The 26650-nt window shown below is 45.7% G+C and overlaps 1 protein-coding gene across 2 annotated transcripts in view; it reads left to right on the top strand.

Annotated features, from left to right (window-relative positions):
• The window catches only part of LOC137331699 (solute carrier organic anion transporter family member 2A1-like), a 323160-nt gene that overhangs the window by 279966 nt on the left and 16544 nt on the right, over positions 1-26650 (top strand). For both annotated transcript variants that reach the window (XM_067995691.1, XM_067995692.1), the window contains 4 exons: positions 1157-1290; positions 2116-2197; positions 3770-3934; positions 26141-26339. In XM_067995691.1, coding sequence (XP_067851792.1) covers positions 1157-1290; positions 2116-2197; positions 3770-3934; positions 26141-26339 — 580 coding nt within the window. The remainder of the gene's footprint in view (positions 1-1156; positions 1291-2115; positions 2198-3769; positions 3935-26140; positions 26340-26650) is intronic.

Genomic DNA, 26650 nt, shown 5'->3' on the forward strand with positions numbered 1-26650 from the left:
TTTATATTCTATGCCTCGGCTAATTCCGTTTTGCCTTTTTAGCCACCTTATCTACCTACTACCTTCAGGGATCTGTGGACATGCACTCCAAGGTCCCTCTGTTCCTTTACACCTTTCAATATCCTCCCATTTATTGTGTATTCCCTTGCCTTGTTTGCCTTCCCCAAATGCATTACCTCACATTTCTCCAGATTGAATTCCATTTGCCACTTTTCTGCCCATCTGACCAGTCCATTGATATCTTCCTGCAATCTACAGCTTTCCTCCTCACTATCAACCACACAGCCAATTTTTGTATCATCTGCAAACTTCTTAATCATGCCCCCTACATTTAAGTCTAAATCATTAATATATATCACAAAAAGCAAGGGACCTAGTACTGAGCCCTGCGGAACCTCACTGGAAACACCCTTTGCTTCCTGCCACTGAGCCAATTTTGGATCCAACTTGCTACTTTCCCTTGGATCCCATGGGCTTTTACTTTTTTGGCCAGTCTGCCATGTGGGTCCTTGTCAAAAGCCTTGCTAAAATCCATGTAGACGACATCAAACGCGTTACCCTCATCGACCCTCCTTGTTACCTCCTCAAAATAAATTCAATCAAGTTAATCAGACACGACATTCCCTTAACAAATCCATGCTGACTGTCCTTGATTACTCCGTGCCTTTCAAATTGATGATTTATGCTGTCCCTCAGAATTGATTCCAATAATTTGCCAACCACCGAGGTTAGACTGCTTGGCCTATAATTACCCGGTCTATTTCTTTCTCCTTTTTAAACAATGGTACAACGTTAGCAGTCCTCCAATCCTCCGGCACCACACCTGTAGCCAGGGAGGATTGGAAAATGATAGTCAGAGCCTCTGATTTTTCCTCCCTAGCTTCTTCTGGAATGTGCTGCCTGAAAGGGTAGTGGAAGCAGATTCAATAATAACTTTCAAACGTGAATTGGATAAATACTTGAAGGGAGCTAATTTACAGGGCTATGGGGAAAGAGTAGGGGAGTGGGACTAATTGGATAGCTCTTTCAAAGAGCCGGCACAGGCACGATGGACTGAATGGCCTTCTCCCATGCTGTAAGATTTTATTCTATTCTATAATTGAAAAATGCTGTACTAAGAGATAGCTGTGTCTCCTTGTTTTGTTACTCTCCTCAGCGACCATTGACCTGAAGCCCACTGACCCACGGTGGATTGGTGCATGGTGGCTAGGACTGCTGATATCCAGTGGCATTCTGGTCATCATCTCACTTCCTTATTTCTTTTTCCCACGACAAATCATCCCTCAAAAGGTAAGAACCCATATTTAGATTACCGTCACCTTTATTTAATGACGATTTGATCTCCTGTGACGCTGCCCATGGACAACGTAGAATACTTTGGAAGAGCAGTCACTGTTACTTTTGGACAAACGCAGCAGCCATTTTGTGCAGTGCAAGATCCCACAAACAGCAGTGAGAGTAATAACCAGTTATTCTGCTTTTGGTGGTATTAGTTGACATATAAATTTTGGCCAGGTCACCAGGAGAACGCATGGCTGTTGACTCATGGGCTGGGAATTTCTTCGGAGCTGCTCCCACTTCACCGCGAATGTCCCTGATGTGCATCAGAAACTCTGTTTACACACGTGGGCAGGGTTTCTGGGCAAAGTTACGGCGGAATCAAGGTTACAGTTGTGTAGATGTATGGACTGGCCCCATCTCCCTCAGGGTAATGATAGCCTCAGTATACCACACACGCACCTGTCTGTTTCCTACTGCGGCCCATATCTGCTTTGAGAACAATTAATCATTACTGAACCACAGTGTGAGTACTGGTTAACTGATCATAGGACTATTGGTCTTGAGAGGGTACACAGTCAAGCAACTGAGATGATTTGGGGAATCAGGCTTCTAATCTATGACAAAAGGTTAATGAAGTTCAGTTTTCTCTATTTAAAAAAAAAGTTTTCAAAGATAACCTTAATAAAGTTTTGAAGATTATGAAGAGGAGGATTCTGAGGTGAATGCACTCACTATTGAGGCAGCCTTGTACAAGCCTGTTCCAGGTTAGGTCTTGTATTGTCCCTTCTGCACTTTATGCATTTAATATTCAAATATTCTCACTTAATTTTGTAGAAGTCAGGCAGTAAAGCCGACATGCTGAATGAGGTGGAAGAACAAAAGACGGAAGAAATAACAGTCACAGAATTCATCAAGAGTAAGTCTTCCAGTTGAAAGGCTTTTAGCAAAGCCGTGACTCTTTGTTGGTGCAGCTTCTTGTGTAATGGTCCAGCAGCTGATTTGCGTATTTATTGAATCATAGAATCATAGAAAGGTTACTGCCGGAAGGAGGCCATTCGGCCCATCGAGTCCGCGATGGCTCTATGCAAGAGCAATCCAACTAGTCCCACTCCCCCGCCCTATCCCCGTAACCCTGCAAATTTTTTCCTTTCAAGTACTTATCCAGTTCCCTTTTGAAGGCCATGATTGAATCTGTCTCCGCCACCCCCTCAGGCAGTGCATTCCAGATCCTAAACACTCACTGTGTAAAAAAGATTTTCCTCATGTCACCTTTGGTTCTTTTGCCAATCACTTTAAATCTATGCCCTCTGGTTCTTGACCCTTCCGCCAATGGGAACAGTTTCTCTCTATGTATTCTGTCTAGACCCTTCATGATTTTGAACACTTCTATCAAATCTCCTCGCAACCATCTCTGTTCCAAGGAGAACAACCCCAGCTTCTCCAGTCTATCCACGTAACGAAAGTCCCTCATTCCTGGATCATTCTAGTAAATCTCTTCTGCATCCTCTCTAAGGCCTTCACATCTTTCCTAAAGTGCGGAACCCAGAACTGGACACAATACTCCTGTTGTGGCCGAACCAGTGTTTTATAAAGGACTATCATGGCTTCCTTGCTTTTACTCTATGCCTCTATTTATAAAGCCCAGGATCCTGTATGCTTTTTTAACCACTTTCTCAACCTGCCCTGCCACCTTGAACGATTTGTGCACATATACCCCCAGATCTCTCTGTTCCTGTACCCCTTTAAGAGTTATGCCCTCGAGTTTATATTGCCTCTCCTCGTCCTTCCTACCGAAATGTATCACTTCGCATTTTTCTGTGTTAAATTTCATCTGCCACATGTCCGCCCATTCCACCAGCCTGTCTGTATCCTCTTGAAGTCTATCACTATCCTCCTCACTGTTTACTACACTTCCAAGTTTTGTGTCATTTGCAAATTTTGAAATTGTGCCCTGTACACCCAAGTCCAAGTCATTAATATATATCAAGAAAAGCAGTGGTCCCAGCACCGACTCCTGGGGAACACCACTGTACACCTCCCTCCAGTCCGAAAAACAACCGTTCACCACTACTCTCTGTTTCCTGTCACTTAGTCAATTCTGTATCCATGCTGCCACTGCCCCCTTTATTCCATGGGCTTCAATTTTGATGATAAGCCTATTATGCGGCACTTTATCAAATGCTTTGTGAAAGTCCATATACACCACATCAACCGCATTGCTCACATCGACCCTCTCTGTAACCTCATCAAAAAACTCTATCAGATTAGTTAAACACGATTTGCCTTTAACAAATCCATGCTGGCTTTCCCTAATCAATCCACCCTCGTCCAAGTGACTGTTGATTCTGTCCCAGACTGACTGGCCTGCAGTTGCTGGGTTTATCCTTACACCCTTTTTTGAACAAGGATGCAAGGGTTTATTTTGTGACCCGCTCTGATTTGTCTATTTTCTGACCCGCTCTGATTTGTCTATTTTTTGCTCTTACAGGATTTCCCAGAATGCTTGTCGAGCTTGTGCTGAACCCATTGTTTATCCTGACTGTGCTGGCTCAGTGCAGCTTCTCGTCAGTGCTGGCTGGCCTCTCTACGTTCCTCAATAAATTCCTTGAACGCCAGTATGGCACAACAGCCTCCTACGCAAATTTCCTCATCGGTGAGTGGAATCGTGGTGCACTGCATCGTGTGGAACTAGGCACAAAGATGTGATAAATTAATCAGCGTTTGAAGTTCACTAACATTCGCAGCTGTGACTTGGTTTGCTGACTGTCAGATGCTCTCTCTGATTTGCTGCTATTGTGAGAATTCTAAATCGGGGCAGGATTTCACTTTCGGGCCCCTAGCGTGGGGATGGTAAATGCAATAAAGAAGGTTCTTGAGGTATGTGAGACATTGGGTGGAGTTTTAACCCCCAAGGATGGGTGGGTTGGAGACGGGCGGGAAGGTAAAAATTTCAAAATCCTCAAACCCGACCGCAATCCGCCTCCACTTACGGTTTTGTCGGAGGAGCTTTGGGTGCGTGCGAGTAACCTGCTCTCCAGAGGTGGGCCCATCATTATAAAATGGTAATAAGGCTCATTTGAAGAGATTTTAACAGCAATTTAAACTTAATGCCTCCAGCAGCAGTTTCTCAGGGCTCAGGAAACTCATCAGTGAAAGGGAGGAGAAATTGAACAGTACTTCATGGAGATGTTTAAACTTCTCATTCCCTGATATGAATAAAGACTCCGTTCTCACAGCTGTTTCCTCAGTTCTCTCCGGCAGACGCTTTGCTGAGAGTTGTTGTGATGAGATACGTGTTGCAGAAGTTTGGAGCCATTCAAAAGGACAAAATCAGGATGGGGTCGTCACAGCTGCTTTGGATTGGAATTCAGGCGAGGAAGACAAACAGCAAGGCAGCGAGGTCGGGCTCTGGTGGGAGCTACAGGTGGACAAGAGGGAGGAGAACAGAGTGGAGAAGAGCTGAGAGGAGAGCAACAGAGGGGCCGAGGTTGCAGGATGCATTACCCACCTAACAGGGTTTACAGACAGAGGCTCAGCTTCCTTGACCTCTCTGAAGAGCAGGGCTTCCAGGGGCTCAGACTGACCCGTCAGGTGATCACAGACATCTGCAGCCTCCTAGAGAAAGACCTGCTCCCTGCTGGACCTGGTGGCCACGCATTGCCGGTCACTGTGAAACTCACCACTGTTATCTTTGCCTCTGTTTCCTTCCAGGGTGCCACCAGAGACATGAATGGGAATCGGGGGAAATCTCTCCAGTGGCTGGGGTCGTACCTAGCACAAAGGAAGATGGTAGTGGTTGTTAGAGGCCAATCATCTCAACCCCAAGACATTGCTGCAGGAGTTCCTCAGGGCAGTGTCCTAGGCCCAACCATCTTCAGCTGCTTCATCAATGACCATCATAAGGTCAGAAATGGGGATGTTCGCTAATGATTGCACAGTGTTCAGTTCCATTCTGAACTCCTCAGATAATGAAGCAGTCCTTGCCGCATGCAGCAAGACCTGGACAACATCCAGGCTTGGGATGATAAGTGGCAAGTAACATTCACGCCAGACAAATGCCAGGCAATGACCATCTCCAACAAGAGACAGTCAAACCACATCCCCTTGACATTCAATGGCATTACCATCACCGAATCCCCCACCATCAACATCCTTGGCGGTCACCATTGACCAGAAACTTAACTGGACCAGCCACATAAATATTGTGGCTACAAGAGCAGGTCAGAGGCTGGGTATTCTGCAGTGAGTGACTCACCTCCTGATTCAAAGCCTTTCCACCATCTACAAGGCACAAGTCAGGAGTGTGATGGAATACTCTCCATTTGCCTGGATGAGTGCAGCCCCAACAACACTCAAGAAGCTCGACACCATCCAGGACAAAGAAGCCAGCTTGATTGGCACCCCATCCACCACCCTAAACATTCACTCCCTTCACCACCGGTGCACAGTGGCTGCAGTGTGTACCATCTACAGGATGCACTGCAGCATCTCGCCAAGGCTTCTTCGACAGCACCTCCCAAACCCGCGACCTCTACCACCTAAAAGGACAAGGGCAGCAGGCACATGGGAACAACACCACCTGTACATTCCCCTCCAAGTCACACACCATCCCAACTTGGAAATATATCGCCGTTCCTTCATCGTCACTGGGTCAAAATCCTGGAACTCCCTTCCTAACAGCACTGTGGGAGAACCTTCACCACACAGACTGCAGCGGTTCAAGATGGTGGCTCACCACCACCTTCTCAAGGGCAATTAGGGATGGGCAATAAATGCCGGCCTTGCCAGCGACGCCCACATCCCGTGAATGAATAAAAAAATCATATTGAGGGTCTCGCAGTGGGCTGCACATAAAGGCATAAAGTAGGTGACAGTTTGCTGGGGCTGGGGGGTTTGTAAACTTCCTGTGATGACAATAGCCAGAAGGAGCAGGCACTGGGATTTGCGTCTCGGACTGGCTTCCCCCGGGTACAGGGTGCCATCGACTGCACACACGAGGCAATCCGAGGACCACCAGACCAACCAGGAGCATTCGTCAACTGCGAGGGATTCCATTCCATCAATGTTCAGCTGGTGTGCAAAACAAGGAAAGGTTCCTGTGGATCTGCGCCAGATTCCCAGGGAGCTCCCATGATGCTTTCATCAGGAGTCCAACATCTCCGACCTGTTCGTACCTGGAACCAGACTTAAGGGCTGGCTGCTGGACGACAAAGGAAACCCCCTTCAAACCTGGCTGATAAAACCTGTGAGGAATCCCACCCATGAAGCTCAAGAGAGGTACAAGAGCCACATGACCACCAGATGTGCCATCGAGCAAGCCATCAGCTTGCTGAAGATGCGTTTCAGGTGCCTGGACAGGTCTGGAGGTGCTCTTCAGTACTCACCAGCGAGGGTCTCGAGGATAATCGTGGTCTGCTGTGTTCCGCACAACGTTGAGTATCAGCGAGAATTAGAAGAAGATGCTCATCAATCATCATCTGATTCCAATGAAGAAGAGGAGGAGGAGGAAGATGATGATGAAGATGGGGCATCCAGCGTCAGACCAGCCAATCACATTGCTGCTCGGGATGCCAGGGATACCCTAATAGCTCGAAGGTTCAGTTAGTCACTCACACTGGACCAAAGTAACTATCACATCCCCCGGACCCCCCCAATCATACAAAGCAGTCCTGTAACCAACCGTCCACCCATTGCACATCCCCCATTGGTCCCATCAATTCATGTTCTCACTTTCGTCACCAAACAACTGAAAAGGTGAGTTGCCACTCGGCAAGAATGGGCAAGATGTGGAAGTGATGCCAATTAATATATTTTATGTGAGGTAATAACAAAAGGAAACTTAATAACGTAACATTGTCACAAACACCCATGTTCAAACCCTTACAATTACAATTGCTTTCTCTTATACTTCCTACTGCTTCCCTGTACAACCCCTGTGGTTTCAGCAGAGGTAGTGGCAGGTTGCTCAGATCCCTGCCCAGAATGCTGAGATGCTCTCGGCCGACACCCTCTGGGTTTTGGAGCCCATAAGGGCCCCTCCAAAGACTGCTCCACCTGCACCTGTGCAGGGGCAAACTCGGCCATCGGGAGAGGAGGCAGCGTTTCAGGTCCTGGTTGAGGGGGGGGCAACGGGTGAGACGTGGGAGCGCTTTGAGTGGCGTCCCCACTTCCATGTCCCCTTTCACCATCATCCCTCTCCCGGGCCAGTGACACATCAGTCCTACCATTCTGCTGGAGAGCAGCTTGGTGGAGATCAGTGACGTCTTGTAAGGCCATGGATAAGGTATCTGTCACTTTGTTTAATATGCTGGAATCCAAAGTCTGCACGGCCGTGGTCGTGGCCTGCATGGACTGGTTTGTGAGCCGTGCATGGAGCTCAATGGAGGCAGCCACTCTGTCCATCGCAGACAGTCTCACAATTACCTGCGACAACATTCCACTACTGTTCCAGCTGGTCTCCTCCATCCTCTCTGTTATTGTGGGGCGTGTGCGTGCCATGTCTGCTAGTACCTCACAAATTTACTGCTGTCCCTCTATCATTTCATCGATGACCCCCGGGGCTCAGATTCTGTGTCCAGCTGAGCAGAGGAGAGCACCCTCTGACAGAGACTCTCAACAGCTGCCCCTGTCACCAGTGTCTGCTCGTGCTCACTTGTGAACTGTGAATCACCAGGTGAAAACCCAACCAGCTGTCCAACTGGACCCACCGAAGTGTGAGTATCTGCCCTGGTGCGTGGTAGAACGTCCTGTGATGATGCTCCCTCAGAAGGAATCAGGCCCTCTGAGGAATCGTCCTCAGGAAAGTCGACAGACCGCTGCTGTACACGCGAAGGTCCTGGAGGAGAGAAGAAACGGAGATGAATTTATTTTTTATTCGTTCATGGGATGTGGGCGTCGCTGGCGAGGCCGGCATTTACTGCCCATCCCTAATTGCCCTTGAGAAGGTGGTGGTGAGCCGCCTTCTTGAACCGCTGCAGTCCGTGTGGTGACGGTTCTCCCACAGTGCTGTTAGGAAGGGAGTTCCAGGATTTTGAGCCAGCGATGATGAAGGAACGGCGATATATTTCCAAGTCGGGATGGTGTGTGACTTGTAGGGGAATGTGCAGGTGGTGTTCCCATGTGCCTGCTGCTCTTGTCCTTGTAGGTGGTGGAGGTCGCGGGTTTGGGAAGTGCTGTCGAAGAAGCCTTGGCAAATTGCTGCAGTGCATCCTGTGGATGGTACACACTGCAGCCACGGTGCGCTGGTGGTGAAGGGAGTGAATGTTTAGGGTGGTAGATGGGGTGCCAATCAAGCAGGCTGCTTTGTCTTGGATGGTGTAGAGCTTCTTGAGTGTTGTTGGAGCTGCATTCACCCAGGCAAGTGGAGAGTATTCCATCACACTCCTGACTTGTGCCTTGTAGATGGTGGAAAGGCTTTGAGTCAGGAGGTGAGTCACTCGCCACAGAATACCCAGCCTCTGACCTGCTCTTGTAGCCACAGTATTTATATGGCTGGTCCAGTTAAGTTTCTGGTCAATGGTGATCCCCGGGATGTTGATGGTGGGGGATTTGGCGATGGTAATGCTGTTGAATGTCAAGGGGAGATCATTACACTCTCTCTTGTTGAAGATGGTCATTGCCTGACACTTATCTGGTGCGAATGTTACTTGCCACTTATCGTCCCAAGCCTGGATGTTGTCCAGGTCTTGCTGCATGCGGGCTCGGACTGCTTCATTATTCGAGGGGTTGCGAATGGAACTGAACACTGTGCAATCATCAGCGAACATCCCCATTTCTGACCTTATGATGGAGGGAAGGTCATTGATGAAGCAGCTGAAGATGGTTGGGCCTCGGACACTTCCCTGAGGAACTCCTGCAGCAATGTCCTGGAGCTGAGATAATTGGCCTCCTACAACCACTACCATCTTCCTTTGTGCTAGGTATGACTCCAGCCACTGGAGAGTTTTTCCCCTGATTCCCATTGACTTCAATTTTACTCGGGCTCCTTGGTGCCACACTCGGTCAAATGCTGCCTTGATGTCAAGGGCAGTCACACTCACCTCACCTCTGGAATTCATACCTGGGCAATTTTCTACATTGTCAGGTAGATGCCAGTGTTGTAGCTGTACTGGAACAGTTTGGCTAGAGGCGCGGCTAGTTCTGGAGCACAAGTCTTCAGCACTACAGCCGGGATGCTTTTGGGGCCCATAGCCTTTGCTGTATCCAGTGCACTCAGCCGTTTCTTGATATCACGTGGAGTGAATCAAATTGGCTGAAGACTGGCTTCTGTGGTGGTGGGGATATCGGGAGGAGGCGTGGGAATGTAACAATGTTGCCACTCAGCTTAATTACTTTTTTCATATTTCACTCATTGCTGAAAAGAAGTCAACAAGACTTGGTCTAGTTTGAGATGTGGGTTGGATATTTTTAATTCTGTCACCAGGCAGCTGCTCAGTCCCAGTCTCTCCATCTCCGATGGTCAGGGACACAGAGATGTGCTGATCTCCGTGGCCTCTTTCTCTGCTTCTGTCAGCTGCACTATCTGTGGCGGGCCACCTCCAGTCCCCTCCCTCTCCCGTCCGTTTTGTGCTCTCTTCTCCTGCAACGGGCGATAGAACAGACCTATGAGTGACTGTAAGTCACATGTTCACCCGATGGATGCAGTGCATTCGGTGAGGATGACTATCAGGCAGATGCATCACATTGTATCAGGATTGGGGTGAGTGGCGGTGGTGGATGGATAAATGGGGAGGTGAGGAAGTGCGCAGAAAGTGAGTGATGGATGCTCTTCAAACCTAAGTGTGTGTGAGGAGTGATGTGATGGATTAGGGTCGACAAGACAGAGTGAGGTGGGGGAGGGGAGTGTTGTACACCACAGGATGTGGGTGAATCTGTAACTGTTCTCACCTTTCCAGACCTGGTTAGGTCATTAAACTGCTTCCTGCACTGGACCCAGGAAGGGGCCACAATGCCCCCAGTGCTCACCTCCTCAGCCACCTCCAAACACATCTTCTTGGTGAGAGCAGCAGGTTTCTTCCTCCCATTACTGGGGAAGAGTTTCTCCTTCCTGCTCCTCACAGCACCCAGCAGTTCATCAAGTGAAACATCATTAAATCTCAGTGCTGGCCTTCTTCGACATGAATCTATCTTCACTAACTCTCACCGTTTCCTTCCAAAACCTCCTAACTCCTTTAAATGGTTGGGTTCACTTCACGCCCGCTGTCGCATATTGGAAACACGGAACGCCTAAATAAAATTATAATTAGGCAGCCATGTTGAAATCGGATATTCCGACCCATTAAATTAACTTCCTGGTTTCATGCCCGCTGTCCACCCCACACTCTCCCCTCTCCCACCCTGCTCAGAACCCGTCTCTGCGTTAATATCCAGGTCTGTGACTCCTGAGGGTTGAGGAAAAATCTGACAATTACACAACAAACAATAACACTGTGATTGTACACAGACTGGATACAGTGTCAGGTCAGTGTGATTGTACACAGACTGGATACAGTGTCAGGTCACTGTGATTGTACACAGACTGGATACAGTGTCAGGTCACTGTGATTGTACACAGACTGGATACAGTGTCAGGTCAGTGTGATTGTACACAGACTGGATACAGTGTCAGGTCACTGTGATTGTACACAGACTGGATACAGTGTCAGGTCACTGTGATTGTACACAGACTGGATACAGTGTCAGGTCAGTGTGATTGTACACAGACTGGATACAGTGTCAGGTCACTGTGATTGTACACAGACTGGATACAGTGTCAGGTCAGTGTGATTGTACACAGACTGGATACAGTGTCAGGTCACTGTGATTGTACACAGACTGGATACAGTGTCAGGTCAGTGTGATTGTACACAGACTGGATACAGTGTCAGGTCAGTGTGATTGTACACAGACTGGATACAGTGTCAGGTCACTGTGATTGTACACAGACTGGATACAGTGTCAGGTCAGTGTGATTGTACACAGACTGGGTGCAGTGTCAGGTCACTGTGATTGTACACAGACTGGATACAGTGTCAGGTCAGTGTGATTGTACACAGACTGGATACAGTGTCAGGTCACTGTGATTGTACACAGACTGGATACAGTGTCAGGTCAGTGTGATTGTACACAGACTGGGTGCAGTGTCAGGTCACTGTGATTGTACACAGACTGGATACAGTGTCAGGTCACTGTGATTGTACACAGACTGGATACAGTGTCAGGTCAGTGTGATTGTACACAGACTGGATACAGTGTCAGGTCACTGTGATTGTACACAGACTGGATACAGTGTCAGGTCAGTGTGATTGTACACAGACTGGGTGCAGTGTCAGGTCACTGTGATTGTACACAGACTGGATACAGTGTCAGGTCAGTGTGATTGTACACAGACTGGATACAGTGTCAGGTCAGTGTGATTGTACACAGACTGGATACAGTGTCAGGTCACTGTGATTGTACACAGACTGGATACAGTGTCAGGTCAGTGTGATTGTACACAGACTGGATACAGTGTCAGGTCACTGTGATTGTACACAGACTGGATACAGTGTCAGGTCACTGTGATTGTACACAGACTGGATACAGTGTCAGGTCACTGTGATTGTACACAGACTGGATACAGTGTCAGGTCACTGTGATTGTACACAGACTGGATACAGTGTCAGGTCAGTGTGATTGTACACAGACTGGATACAGTGTCAGGTCACTGTGATTGTACACAGACTGGATACAGTGTCAGGTCAGTGTGATTGTACACAGACTGGGTGCAGTGTCAGGTCACTGTGATTGTACACAGACTGGATACAGTGTCAGGTCACTGTGATTGTACACAGACTGGATACAGTGTCAGGTCACTGTGATTGTACACAGACTGGATACAGTGTCAGGTCACTGTGATTGTACACAGACTGGATACAGTGTCAGGTCAGTGTGATTGTACACAGACTGGATACAGTGTCAGGTCACTGTGATTGTACACAGACTGGATACAGTGTCAGGTCAGTGTGATTGTACACAGACTGGATACAGTGTCAGGTCACTGTGATTGTACACAGACTGGATACAGTGTCAGGTCACTGTGATTGTACACAGACTGGATACAGTGTCAGGTCAGTGTGATTGTACACAGACTGGATACAGTGTCAGGTCACTGTGATTGTACACAGACTGGATACAGTGTCAGGTCACTGTGATTGTACACAGACTGGATACAGTGTCAGGTCAGTGTGATTGTACACAGACTGGATACAGTGTCAGGTCAGTGTGATTGTACACAGACTGGATACAGTGTCAGGTCACTGTGATTGTACACAGACTGGATACAGTGTCAGGTCACTGTGATTGTACACAGACTGGATACAGTGTCAGGTCAGTGTGATTGTACACAGACTGGATACAGTGTCAGGTCACTGTGATTGTACACAGACTGGATACAGTGTCAGGTCACTGTGATTGTACACAGACTGGATACAGTGTCAGGTCACTGTGATTGTACACAGACTGGATACAGTGTCAGGTCACTGTGATTGTACACAGACTGGATACAGTGTCAGGTCACTGTGATTGTACACAGACTGGATACAGTGTCAGGTCGCAGTGGGCGCTAAATTGGGCCGTGTAGCTCCCGTTGTTTCGGCGCTACACGACCTCTCCAACATCCAAGATGGTGTCTTGGATTCGCACGTTCGTTTGCAGCATATCTTGCACCAGACGCCATCTTGGTATAGGAGTTAGCGCAGGTGCAGATAACGAACGCTGGAATCGTGTAAAGTTGGGAGAAAATAGATACAATCAGTGTGCAACGCTGATTTAAAGTGATAGACACCATTTTGGGACTTAACGCACAGTCTTAACCCCGACTATCCAAACATGCCTTAGAGTGCCTGGAGGACCCCCCACCAGCACTATTTAAAGGGACCATGCAGGATTTATAGGTTTGTGGCTGGATTATTGCTTCTGGCTGCCAAGACATTTGTAACTGTTTTGGAGGTCTCTTAGACTTCAATACTAAGACACATTTAGAGCCAGGACGTGCAGGAGTGAAGTTAGGAAATGCTTCTACACGCAAAGGGTGGGAGACGTTTGGAATGCTCTTCTGCAGACGGTATTGATGCTAGGTCACTTGTGAATGTTAAATCTGAGATTGATAGATTTCTGTGAATTAAGGGTGTTAAGCGATGTGGGGCTAAGGCGGGTAAATGGAGTTAGGTCACAGGTCCACCATGATCTCATTGAATGGCGGAACAGGCTCGAGGGGCTAAATGCCACTGCCACTTGCTGCCTCTTGATATACGCCACCTTCTCCTGCAAGAAAGGGGGACGTGTGTCTGGGTGATGTGCCTGTCATGGTTGAATAGATGCCAGTGTGTGGCCTGTGAGTTGTGGGTGGGCGGCTTGAAACAGTGGTAATGTGTAAGGGTGAGAGGAAGCATCTGGTTGGAAGAGTTGAGTTTGTTGGTATGTGGGTGATGGGGGTGTAGTGTGTGGTGCAGTTGGTGGGAGACGCCACTTGACAGTTGACCTCACTCACCTTGACCACTCATGTCAAAGCATTGAACTTCTTCCTGCACTGCATCCATGTTCATGATGCTGTGCGTCTGGCATTGACTTCGTCCCCCGCTGCCTCCCACTGCCTTTTGAGTATATGTCTGGAGGGCCTCTTGCCCCTCCCCTCCCTGCGGATATAGGATGTTCCTCCTTCTGTCCACCTCTTGCACCAAGGTCTGTAGTGCATCAGCAGAGAACCTTGGTGTACGCACTCTCACAGGCCTGGTACAAACTCAGATCGGCAGATTGGTGAGGTCTGGCGTGCAGATTGGTGGATGTAGGATTGAGTGGTGCACAAAGTCAGCATGGCTTTATGAAGGGGAAGTCATGTCTGACAAATTTGCTTGAGTTCTTCGAGGATATAACGTATAGGGTGGATAAAGGGGAACCAGTGGACGTGGTGTATTTAGACTTCCAGAAGGCATTCGACAAGGTGCCACATAAAAGATTATTACTTAAGATAAAAAATCACGGGATTGGGGGTAATATTCTGGCATGGGTGGAGGATTGGTTATCGAACAGGAAGCAGAGAGTTGGGATAAATGGTTCATTTTCGGACTGGCAACCAGTAACCAGTGGTGTTCCACAGGGGTCGGTGCTGGGTCCCCAACTCTTTACAATCTATATTAACGATTTGGAGGAGGGGACCGAGTGCAACATATCAAAATTTGCAGATGATACAAAGATGGGAGGGAAAGTAGAGAGTGAGGAGGACATAAAAAACCTGCAAGGGGATATAGACAGGCTGGGTGAGTGGGCGGAGATTTGGCAGATGCAATATAATATTGGAAAATGTGAGGTTATGCACTTTGGCAGGACAAATCAGAGAGCAAGTTATTTTCTTAATGGCGAGAGACTGGAAAGTACTGCAGTACAAAGGGATCTGGGGGTCCTAGTGCAAGAAAATCAAAAAGTTGGTATGCAGGTGCAGCAGGTGATCAAGAAAGCCAACGGAATGTTGGCTTTTATTGCTAGGGGGATAGAATATAAAAACAAGGAGGTATTGCTGCAATTATATAAGGTATTGGTGAGACCGCACCTGGAATACTGCATACAGTTTTGGTCTCCATACTTAAGAAAAGACATACTTGCTCTCGAGGCAGTACAAAGAAGGTTCACTCGGTTAATCCCGGGGATGAGGGGGCGGACATATGAGGAGAGGTTGAGTAGATTGGGACTCTACTCATTGGAGTTCAGAAGAATGAGAGGCGATCTTATTGAAACATATAAGATTGTGAAGGGTCTTGATCGGGTGGATGCGGTAAGGATGTTCCCAAAGATGGGTGAAACTAGAACTAGGGGGCATAATCTTAGAATAAGGGGCTGCTCTTTCAAAACTGAGATGAGGAGAAACTTCTTCACTCAGAGGGTGGTAGGTCTGTGGAATTTGCTGCCCCAGGAAGCTGTGGAAGCTACATCATTAGATAAATTTAAAACAGAAATAGACAGTTTCCTAGAAGTAAAGGGAATTAGGGGTTATGGGGAGCGGGCAGGAAATTGGACATGAAGCTGAGTTCGGATCGGTCAATGCCCTGTGGGTGGCGGAGAGGGCCCAGGGGCTATGTGGCCGGGTCCTGCTCCGACTTCTTGTGTTCTTTAGATTTGTGGTTGGGATCAGATCAGCCATGATCTTATTGAATGGCGGAGCAGGCTCGAGGGGCCGATTGGCCTACTCCTGCTCCAATTTCTTATGTTCTTATGTTCTTACAACCTTTATTCAATGTTTTAACATAACTCATCAGTGTGTAAATATAGGGATGGGACCTGTATCTGTTTTTTATGTATGTGATGTCTGATCTCTGTTCAGACTCCATGCAGACAATAGACTGTTATTTTCAGCAAATAACAGGTACCAGCTCCCTTTAAGAGATTTCTAAGAAACATCCTCCCTTTAAGAGATTAAAAAAACCCTCTGGTGGTGGAAGGTGTGAATTGCATTGATTTCATGTGCAAGGCCTGGAAAGGAACACTGATTGCAGGTAAGTGCTCCCTTGGATCCAATCTTGGGTCCTGCCTGCGCAGGGGCCGTTCGGGCGTGGGGTGGGAGTGCATTGTGCTAACACGGCCCAAAATGGACCCTTATCGAATTTTTCCCCCAGACTCTATTTGGTGAGAATTAAAGAACAACAGAGGAGCTATTGCACTACTGGGTGTATAATACAGGCCACCGGATAGTGGGAAGGAGAGAGAGGAGAACATTTGCAGGCAAATTACAGAAAGATGCAAGAACTATAGAGTAGTGATAATGGGAGACTTCAATTATCCCAATATAAGCTGAGACAGTAACAGTGTAAAGGGCAAAGAGGGGGAGGAATTCCTGAAATGTGTTCAAGAGAACTTTCTGGAACAGTGTGTTTCCAGCCCAACCAGGAAGAAAAGTGCTGGATCTAGTTCTGGGGAATGAAGTGGGGCAAATGGAGCATGTTTCAGTGGGGGAGCATTTGGTGAACAGTGATCATAATATCATTAGGTTCAGAAAAATTAAGGAAAAGGACGAGGAACAATCAAGCGTAAAAATATTTAATGGGAGGAGGGCAAATTTCAGTGAGTTGAAAGGGATCTTGCCCTGGTGGATTGGAATCAAAAATTGTTAAGCAAAACAGTAACTGAGCAATGGGAGGCCTTCAGGGAGGAGATGGTTCGGGTACAGAGTAAACACAGTCCCACGAGGGGGAAAGGAAGAGCATCCAAAACTAGAGCTCCCTGGATGACTAAAGATATAGAGATTAAATTAAAACAGAAGAAGGAGGCTTATGACAAATGTAAGGTTCATAATACAGTAGAGAACAGGGCTGAATACAGAAAGTACAGAGGAGATAAAAAAAGGGAATCAGAGGGGCAAAGAGAGAGAATGAGAATAGATTAGCGGCTAACATAAAAGGAACACAAAAGTCTTTTAAAAACATATAAATAGTAAAAGGGTAGTTGTAAGACCTCATAAAAAACCTGGTGCCACATTGCGTAATAGCCTAACATCTAGTTTAGCAACAGTAGTCAAAGGAAGGGTGGGGCTGATTAAGGACCTAAAAGGAGATCTTCTCGTGGAGACAGAGGGAATGGCTGAGGTAATAAATGAATACTTCACATCGGTCTTCACTAGAGAAGAGGATGCTGCCAGTGTAGCAGTGAAGGAGGAGGCAGTAGAGAAATTGGATATGATAAAAATAGATAAAGAGATACTTAAAAGATTGGCAATACTCAAAGTAGAAAAGTCACCCGGTCTGGATGGGATGTATCCTAGGTTACTGAGGGAAGTAAGGGTGGAAATTGCAGGAGCTCTGGTCACAATCTTCCAATCCTCCTTAGATACGGGGGTGGTGCCGGAGGACTGGAGGATTGTAAATTTTACACCCTTGTTCAAAAAAGGGGAGAGGGATAAACCCGACAATTACAGGCCAGTCAGCCTAATGTCGGTGGTGGGGAAACTTTGAGACAATAATCTGGGACAAAATTAATTGGTACTTGGAAAAGTCTGGGCTAATAAATGAAAGTCAGCACGGATTTGTTAAAGGAAAATCATGTTTGACGAACTTGATTGAGATCTTTGATGAAGTAGCAGAGAGGGTTGATGAGGGTAGTGTGGTTGATGTTGTGTATATGGATTTTCAAAAGGCATTTGATAAAGTATCACATAATAGACTTGTTAGCAAAATTAAAGCCCGTGGGTTTAAAGGGACAGTGGCAGTGTGGATACAAAATTGGCTATGGGACAGAAAGCAGAGAGTAGTGGTGAACGGTTGTTTTTCAGGCTGGAGGGAAGTATAGAGTGGTGTTCCCCAGGGGTCAGTATTAGGACCACTGCTCTTTTTGATATATATTAATGACCTGGACTTGGGTATAGAGGGTATAATTTCAAAGTTGGAAGATGACACGAAACTCAGAAATGTAGTGAACAATGTGGAGGATAGTAACAGACTTCAGGAGGACATAAACAGACACATGGCAGATGGAAATTTAACACAGAGAAGTGCGAAGTGCATTTTGGGAGGAAGAATGAGGAGAGGCAAAATAAACTAAATGGTACAATTTTAAAGGGGGTGCAGGAACAGAGAGACCTGGGGGTGAATGTACAAAAATCGCTGAAGGTGACAGGACAAGTTGAGAAGGTTGTTAAAAGAGCATATGGGATCCTGGGCTTTATTAATAGAGGCAAAAGCAAGGAAGTTTTGCTAAACCTTTATAAAACACTGGTAAGGCCTCAGCTGTAGTATTGCATCCAATTCTGGGCACCGCACTTTAGGAAGGATGACAAGGCATTAGAGAGGGTGCAGAGGAGATTTACTAGAATGGTACCAGGGATGAGGGATTTCAGTTATGTGGAGAGACTGGAGAAGCTGGGATTGTTCTCCTTAGAGCAGAGAAGGTTAAGGGGAGATTTGATAGAAGTGTTCAAAATCATGAGGGGTTTAGATAAAGTAAATAAAGAGAAACTGTTTCCAGTGGCAGAAGGGTCGGTAACCAGGGGACACAGATTTAAGGTAATTGGTAAAAGAACCAGGGGGCGACATGAGAAAACATTTTTTACACAGCGAGTTGTTCTGATCTGGAATGCGCTGCCTGAAAGGGCGGTGGAAGCAGATTCAATAATAACTTTCAAAAAGGAATTGGATAAATACTTGAAGGGAAAACATTTGCAGGGCGATGGGGAAAGAGCAGGGGAGTGGGACTAATTGGATAGGTCTTTCCAAGAGCCAGCATAGGCACGATGGGCTGAATGGCCTCCTTCTGTGCAGTATCATTCTATGAGACTATGATGCAGTGACTATACATACAACAACAACAACTTGCATTTATATAGCGTCTTTAATGTATTAAAACGTCCCAAGGCACTTCACAGGAGCGATTATAAGCCACAATTTGACACCAAGCCACAGATAGAGATATTAGGACAAGTGAGCAAAAACTTGGTCAAAGAGGTTGGTTTTAAGGAGTGTTTTAAAGGAGGAGAGAGAGGTGGAGAGGTTTAGGGAGGGAATTCCAGAGCTTAGGGCCTAGACAGCTGAAGGCACGGCCGCCAATGGTGGGGTGATTAAAATCGGGGATGTGCAAGAGGCCAGAATTGGAGGAGCGCAGAGACCTCAGAGGGTTGTAGGGCTGGAGGAGGTTTCAGAGATAGGGAGGGGCGAGGCCAGGGAGGGATTTGAAAACAAGGATTAACATTTTAAAACTGAGGTGTTCCCAGACCGGGAGCCATTGTAGGTCAGCGAGCACAGGGGTGATGGGAGAACGGGACTTGGTGCGAGTTAGCATACGGGCAGCAGAGTTTTGGATAAGCTCAAGTTTATGGAGGGTGGAAGATGGGAGGCCGGCCAGGAGAGCATTGGAATAGTCCAGTCTGGAGGTAACAAAGGCATGGATGAGGGTTTCAGCAGCAGATCAGCTGAGGCAGGGTGGAGACGGGTGATATTACGGAGGTGGAAGTAGGCGGTCTTGGTGATGGAGAGGATATGGGGTGAGAAGCTCAGCTCAGGGTCAAATAGGACATCAAGGTTGCTTCAATTCAGCCTCAGAAAATGGCCAGGAAGAGGGATGGTGTCGGTGGCTAGTGAACAGAGTTTGTGGCTGGAACTGAAGACAATAGCTTTGGTCTTCCCAATATTTAATTGGAGGGAATTTCTGGTCATCCAATATTGGATCTTAGTCTTGAAAGCTCCAATTGTCCCCCAACATCCACAGCCTTTTGGGGGAGAGGGCTCCAGATTTCCACTCCCCTTTGTGTGAAATAATGCTTCCTGATTCCCTTCAATCTTCTAAACTGAAGGGAGTACAAGCAAAGTTTATACAACCTGTCATCATAACTTAACCTTCTAAATATTATTCTGGTGAATTTGCACTGCACTCCCTCCAAGGCCAATATATCCTCCCTGAGGTGCGGGCACAGAACTGAACACACTCACCAAGGGTCTATACAACTGTAGCATAACTTCCACCCCTTTGTATTCAAGCCCTCGAGATAAAGGCCAAAATTCCTTTGGCCTTTTTGTTTACGTTTTGTCTACGAGATTTTAATGATTTGTGTACTTGAAGTCGCAGATCTCTCTGCTCCTCCACAGTTGCTGTTTTCTCACCATTTAGAAAATACTTCAAATTATCTTTCCTGGATCCAAAGTAGATTATCCTGCACTGAACTCCATTTGCCACAGTTTTGCCCACATACTTAATCTGTCTATGTCCCTTTACAACTTCCTGCACTACTTACTATGCCTCCTAATTTAATGTCATTTGCAAACTTGGATGTACAACTCTCTACTCCTTCATCCAAATCATGAATAAATATGGTGAAAAGGTGAGGCCCCAGATCAGATCCCTGGGAAACACCACTTATCACACCCCACCAGTCAGAGTACCTACCCTTTCCCACATTCTCCTACCTCCCATCCAATTTCCAACCCAGGTCAAAAGGCTACCACCAATTCCATGCACTCTCATTTTTGATTCCGATAATTTCTTCTGTGGAACCATAGTGAATCCCTTCTGGAAGTCCATCTAGGCAACATCCAAAGACACTCCATAATCTACCTTCTAAATGACCTCCTCAAAAAATTCAACTAGATTTGTCAGTCATGACTTATCCTTAACAAAACCATGCTGGCTCTCCCTGATCAGCTCATATTTGTCCAAGTAAATGGGCTCTTCCAATAACTTGTCTAATCTCAGTGCAAATCATTAGCTGATGTTCAAATGTATGGTAAAGAATAGTGTGCATGAATGATACTCAATGCTGAGCACTACCATGCACACAATAAACAATGAGAACTGTTGTTATATAAAGGATGCACGCAGAGTGCAATGTGGGGTGTCAGGGACACGGAGTGGGGAGAGTGCAATAGTCAGTTTTGAATATCTTCCTTGCAAGTGGAATGAGCTAGGGTTAATTGTCTCCCATTGTGTGTTCGATATACAACAGCTGAAAGAACGATTTTGTTAAAAAAATAAAATAATTTTCCTTTTTAATTCAGATGATTACACACAGAGAAGGAATGTTACAGTTCACCGTAATGTTCCGTGAACTGCTCTCTGATTCTCCGCAGTTGCCAGTAACCGCCCGCTGAAGTCTCATCACAACAAAAATATGATTATTGTGGCCCCAGACACAATTTAATTCACAAATGATAATTAAACACATAAATAAAAAATGCAGGTGTTCATTAATTTCTCGCCTGCCGAGGCACTGGGAACAGGGGGTGTAAGGTGTTACCTAACCCGGCCAGCATGAATCTGACAGGATCTGATCGGCCATTGCTTTACATCGTACAGATACTACGTACAGAGATACGCTGCACAGAGATACACCGTACAGATACACCGTACATAGATACACCGTACAGATACACCGTACAGATACACCGTACAGAGATACACCGTACAGATACACTGTACAGAGATACACCGTACAGATACACCGTACAGAGATACACCGTACAGATACACCGTACAGAGATACACCATACAGATACACCGTACAGAGATACACCGTACAGATACACCGTACACAGATACACCGTACAGATACACCGTACAGAGATACACCGTACAGATACACCGTACAGAGATACACCGTACAGATACACCGTACAGAGATACACCGTACAGATACACCGTACAGAGATACACCGTACAGATACACCGTACAGAGATACACCGTACAGATACACCGTACAGAGATACACCGTACAGATACACCGTACAGAGATACACCGTACAGATACACCGTACAGAGATACACCGTACAGATACACCGTACAGAGATACACCGTACAGAGATACACCGTACAGATACACCGTACAGAGATACACCGTACAGAGATACACCGTACAGAGATACCGTACAGATACACCGTACAGAGATACACCGTACAGATACACCGTACAGATACACCGTACAGAGATACACCGTACAGAGATACACCGTACAGATACACCGTACAGAGATACCGTACAGCGATACACCGTACAGATACACCGTAAAGAGATACACCGTACAGATACACCGTACAGAGATACACCGTACAGATACACCGTACAGAGATATACTGTCCAGAAACACCGTACAGAGATACACCATACAGAGATACACTGTACAGATACACTGTACAGAGATACACTGTGCAGAGATACACCATACAGAGATACACTGTACAGATACACCGTACAGAGATACACCATACAGATACACTGTACAGAGATACGCCATACAGATACACCGTACAGAGATACACCATACAGATACACCATACAGAGATACACCATACAGAGATACACTGTACAGATACACTGTACAGAGATACACTGTGCAGAGATACACCATACAGAGATACACTGTACAGATACACCGTACAGAGATACACCATACAGATACACTGTACAGAGATACACCGTACAGAGATAAACCGTACAGAGATACACCGTACAGATACACCATACAGAGATACACCGTACAGAGATACACCGTACAGAGATACACCGTACAGATACACCATACAGATACACTGTACAGATACACTGTACAGAGATACACCATACAGATACACCGTACAGAGTTACACCATACAGAAATACACTGTACAGATACAGTGTACAGAGATACAACATACAGATACACCGTACAGAGATACACCATACAGATACACTGTACAGATACACCGTACAGAGATACACCGTACAGATACACTGTACAGATATACACCATACAGAGATACACCATACAGTGATACACTGTACAGATACACTGTACAGATACACCATACAGATATACATCATACAGTGATACACTGTACAGATACACTGTGCAGAGATACACCATACAGAGATACACTGTACAGATACACCGTACAGAGATACACCATACAGATACACTGTACAGAGATACACCATACAGATACACCGTACAGAGATACACCATACAGATACACCATACAGAGATACACCATACAGAGATACACTGTACAGATACACTGTACAGAGATACACTGTGCAGAGATACACCATACAGAGATACACCATACAGATACACTGTACAGAGATACACCATACAGATACACCGTACAGAGATACACCGTACAGAGATACACCGTACAGATACACCATACAGAGATACACCGTACAGATACACCGTACAGAGATACACCGTACAGAGATACACCGTACAGATACACCATACAGATACACTGTACAGATACACTGTACAGAGATACACCATACAGATACACCGTACAGAGTTACACCATACAGAAATACACTGTACAGATACAGTGTACAGAGATACAACATACAGATACACCGTACAGAGATACACCATACAGATACACTGTACAGATACACCGTACAGAGATACACCGTACAGATACACTGTACAGATATACACCATACAGAGATACACCATACAGTGATACACTGTACAGATACACTGTACAGATACACCATACAGATATACATGATACAGTGATACACTGTACAGATACACTGTACAGATACACCATACAGTGATACACTGTACGGATACACTGTACAGATATACATCATACAGTGATACACTGTGCGGATACACTGTACAGAGATACACCATACATATACACTGTACAGAGATACATGGTACAGAGATACACTGTGCAGATGCACCGTACATATACACCTTACAGAGATACACCGTACAGATACACTGTACAGAGATACACCATACAAATACATCGTACAGACACACCGTACAGAAATACACCGTACAGAGATACACCATACAGATACACCGTACAGACACACGGTACAGAAATACACCGTACAGAGATACACCATACAGATACACAATACAGATACACTGTACAGAGATGCACTGTACAGATACAACCTAGAAATACACAGTAAAGATACACCGTAGAGATACACTGTAAAGATACACTGTACAGAAATACACCGTACAGATACTCTGTAAAGAGATCCACTGTACAAATACACTGTACAGATATACCATACAGATACACCGTACAGTGATACACTATACAGAGACACCGTACAGAGATACACCGTACAGAGATACATTGTAAAGATACACCGTAGAGATACACTGTAACGATACATCATACAGAAATACACCGTACAGATACACTATACACAGATACACTGTACAGATACACCGTACAGAAATACACCGTACAGATACACCATACAGAGATACACTGTACAGATACACCGTACAGAAATACACCGTATAGATACACTGTACAGAGATACACCATACAGATACACCGTACAGAGTTACACCATACAGAAATACACTGTACAGATACAGTGTACAGAGATACAACATACAGATACACCGTACAGAGATACACCATACAGATACACTGTACAGATACACCGTACAGAGATACACCGTACAGATACACTGTACAGATATACACCATACAGAGATACACCATACAGTGATACACTGTACAGATACACTGTACAGATACACCATACAGATATACATCATACAGTGATACACTGTACAGATACACTGTGCAGAGATACACCATACAGAGATACACTGTACAGATACACCGTACAGAGATACACCATACAGATACACTGTACAGAGATACACCATACAGATACACCGTACAGAGATACACCATACAGAGATACACTGTACAGATACACTGTACAGAGATACACTGTGCAGAGATACACCATACAGAGATACACTGTACAGATACACCGTACAGAGATACACCATACAGATACACTGTACAGAGATACACCATACAGATACACCGTACAGAGATACACCGTACAGAGATACACCGTACAGATACACCATACAGAGATACACCGTACAGAGAAACACCGTACAGAGATACACCGTACAGATACACCATACAGATACACTATACAGATACACTGTACAGAGATACACCATACAGATACACCGTACAGAGTTACACCATACAGAAATACACTGTACAGATACAGTGTACAGAGATACAACATACAGATACACCGTACAGAGATACACCATACAGATACACTGTACAGATACACCGTACAGAGATACACCGTACAGATACACTGTACAGATATACACCATACAGAGATACACCATACAGTGATACACTGTACAGATACACTGTACAGATACACCATACAGATATACATCATACAGTGATACACTGTACAGATACACTGTACAGATACACCATACAGTGATACACTGTACAGATACACTGTACAGATATACATCATACAGTGATACACTGTACGGATACACTGTACAGAGATACACCATACATATACACTGTACAGAGATACATGGTACAGAGATACACTGTGCAGATGCACCGTACATATACACCTTACAGAGATACACCGTACAGATACACTGTACAGAGATACACCATACAAATACACCGTACAGACACACCGTACAGAAATACACCGTACAGAGATACACCATACAGATACACCGTACAGACACACGGTACAGAAATACACCGTACAGAGATACACCATACAGATACACAATACAGATACACTGTACAGAGATGCACTGTACAGATACAACCTAGAAATACACAGTAAAGATACACCGTAGAGATACACTGTAAAGATACACTGTACAGAAATACACCATACAGATACTCTGTAAAGAGATCCACTGTACAAATACACTGTACAGATATACCATACAGATACACCGTACAGTGATACACTATACAGAGACACCGTACAGAGATACACCGTACAGAGATACATTGTAAAGATACACCGTAGAGATACACTGTAACGATACATCATACAGAAATACACCGTACAGATACACTATACACAGATACACTGTACAGATACACCGTACAGAAATACACCGTACAGATACACCATACAGAGATACACTGTACAGATACACCGTACAGAAATACACCGTACAGAAACACTATACAGAGATCCACCGTACAGATACACTGTAGTGATACACTGTAAAGATAAACCGTAGAGATACACTGTAAAGATACACTGTAAAGATGCACCGTACAGAAATACATCTCACAGATACACTGTAAAGAGCCCGCTTTAGTTTCAGATCCATGTTAGCTCATTTTGCTTCTGTTTTGTCCCCTGTGCTTCCCAGGTCCAATAGTGACTGGATGTAAGTAACCAGGTCAGAAGCCAGCTCACAGGCTTAGGCTCATCCCGTTCTGTGGCAAGCTCACCGTTACACACAATGGCATGGAAGGTCAAGCTGGCAAAACAGCATTACCGTGACAACGGCACCAACATAGAGCAACACACTGTGCCGTCACCATCAACCCGTGTTGAACCGTGACAGCCTTGGCTGATGGGCACCTTGTTTTTCTGTCTTTAGGTGCTGTAAACCTGCCAGCAGCTGCTGTCGGGATGCTCCTGGGAGGAATCATCATGAAGCGTTTCAACTTTTCCCTGGTTAAGATCCCCAGGCTCACAGCCTGCATTCTGATTATTTCCATCATTCTGACCATTCCTTTATTTTTCATGGGTTGCTCGACTCAGAAAATTGCTGGAATCAACTACAGTTATGTGAACAGGTAATCCAGTGTTTGCAATTAATTACGTGTCAAGTTAACAGAAAGGAGGAGAGGAACTGATTCCTTTATTTGCTTGTGACTCAGCTAAGATATTCTAAGTTGCATTTGTAAATTTGCCAAATTTGCAAAGCTTCTTCAGATCATCCCCGGTCCTGTACAATCCCTCGTACTGTACAATCCACCTATACTGTACAATCCCTCGTACTGTACAATCCCCCTGTACTGTACAATCCCCCTGTACTGTACAATCCCCTATACTGTACAATCCACCTATACTGTACAATCCACCTATACTGTACAATCCCCTGTAC

This window comes from Heptranchias perlo, chromosome 13 (assembly GCF_035084215.1).
Source record: "Heptranchias perlo isolate sHepPer1 chromosome 13, sHepPer1.hap1, whole genome shotgun sequence".
Classification (NCBI taxonomy): domain Eukaryota; kingdom Metazoa; phylum Chordata; class Chondrichthyes; order Hexanchiformes; family Hexanchidae; genus Heptranchias; species Heptranchias perlo.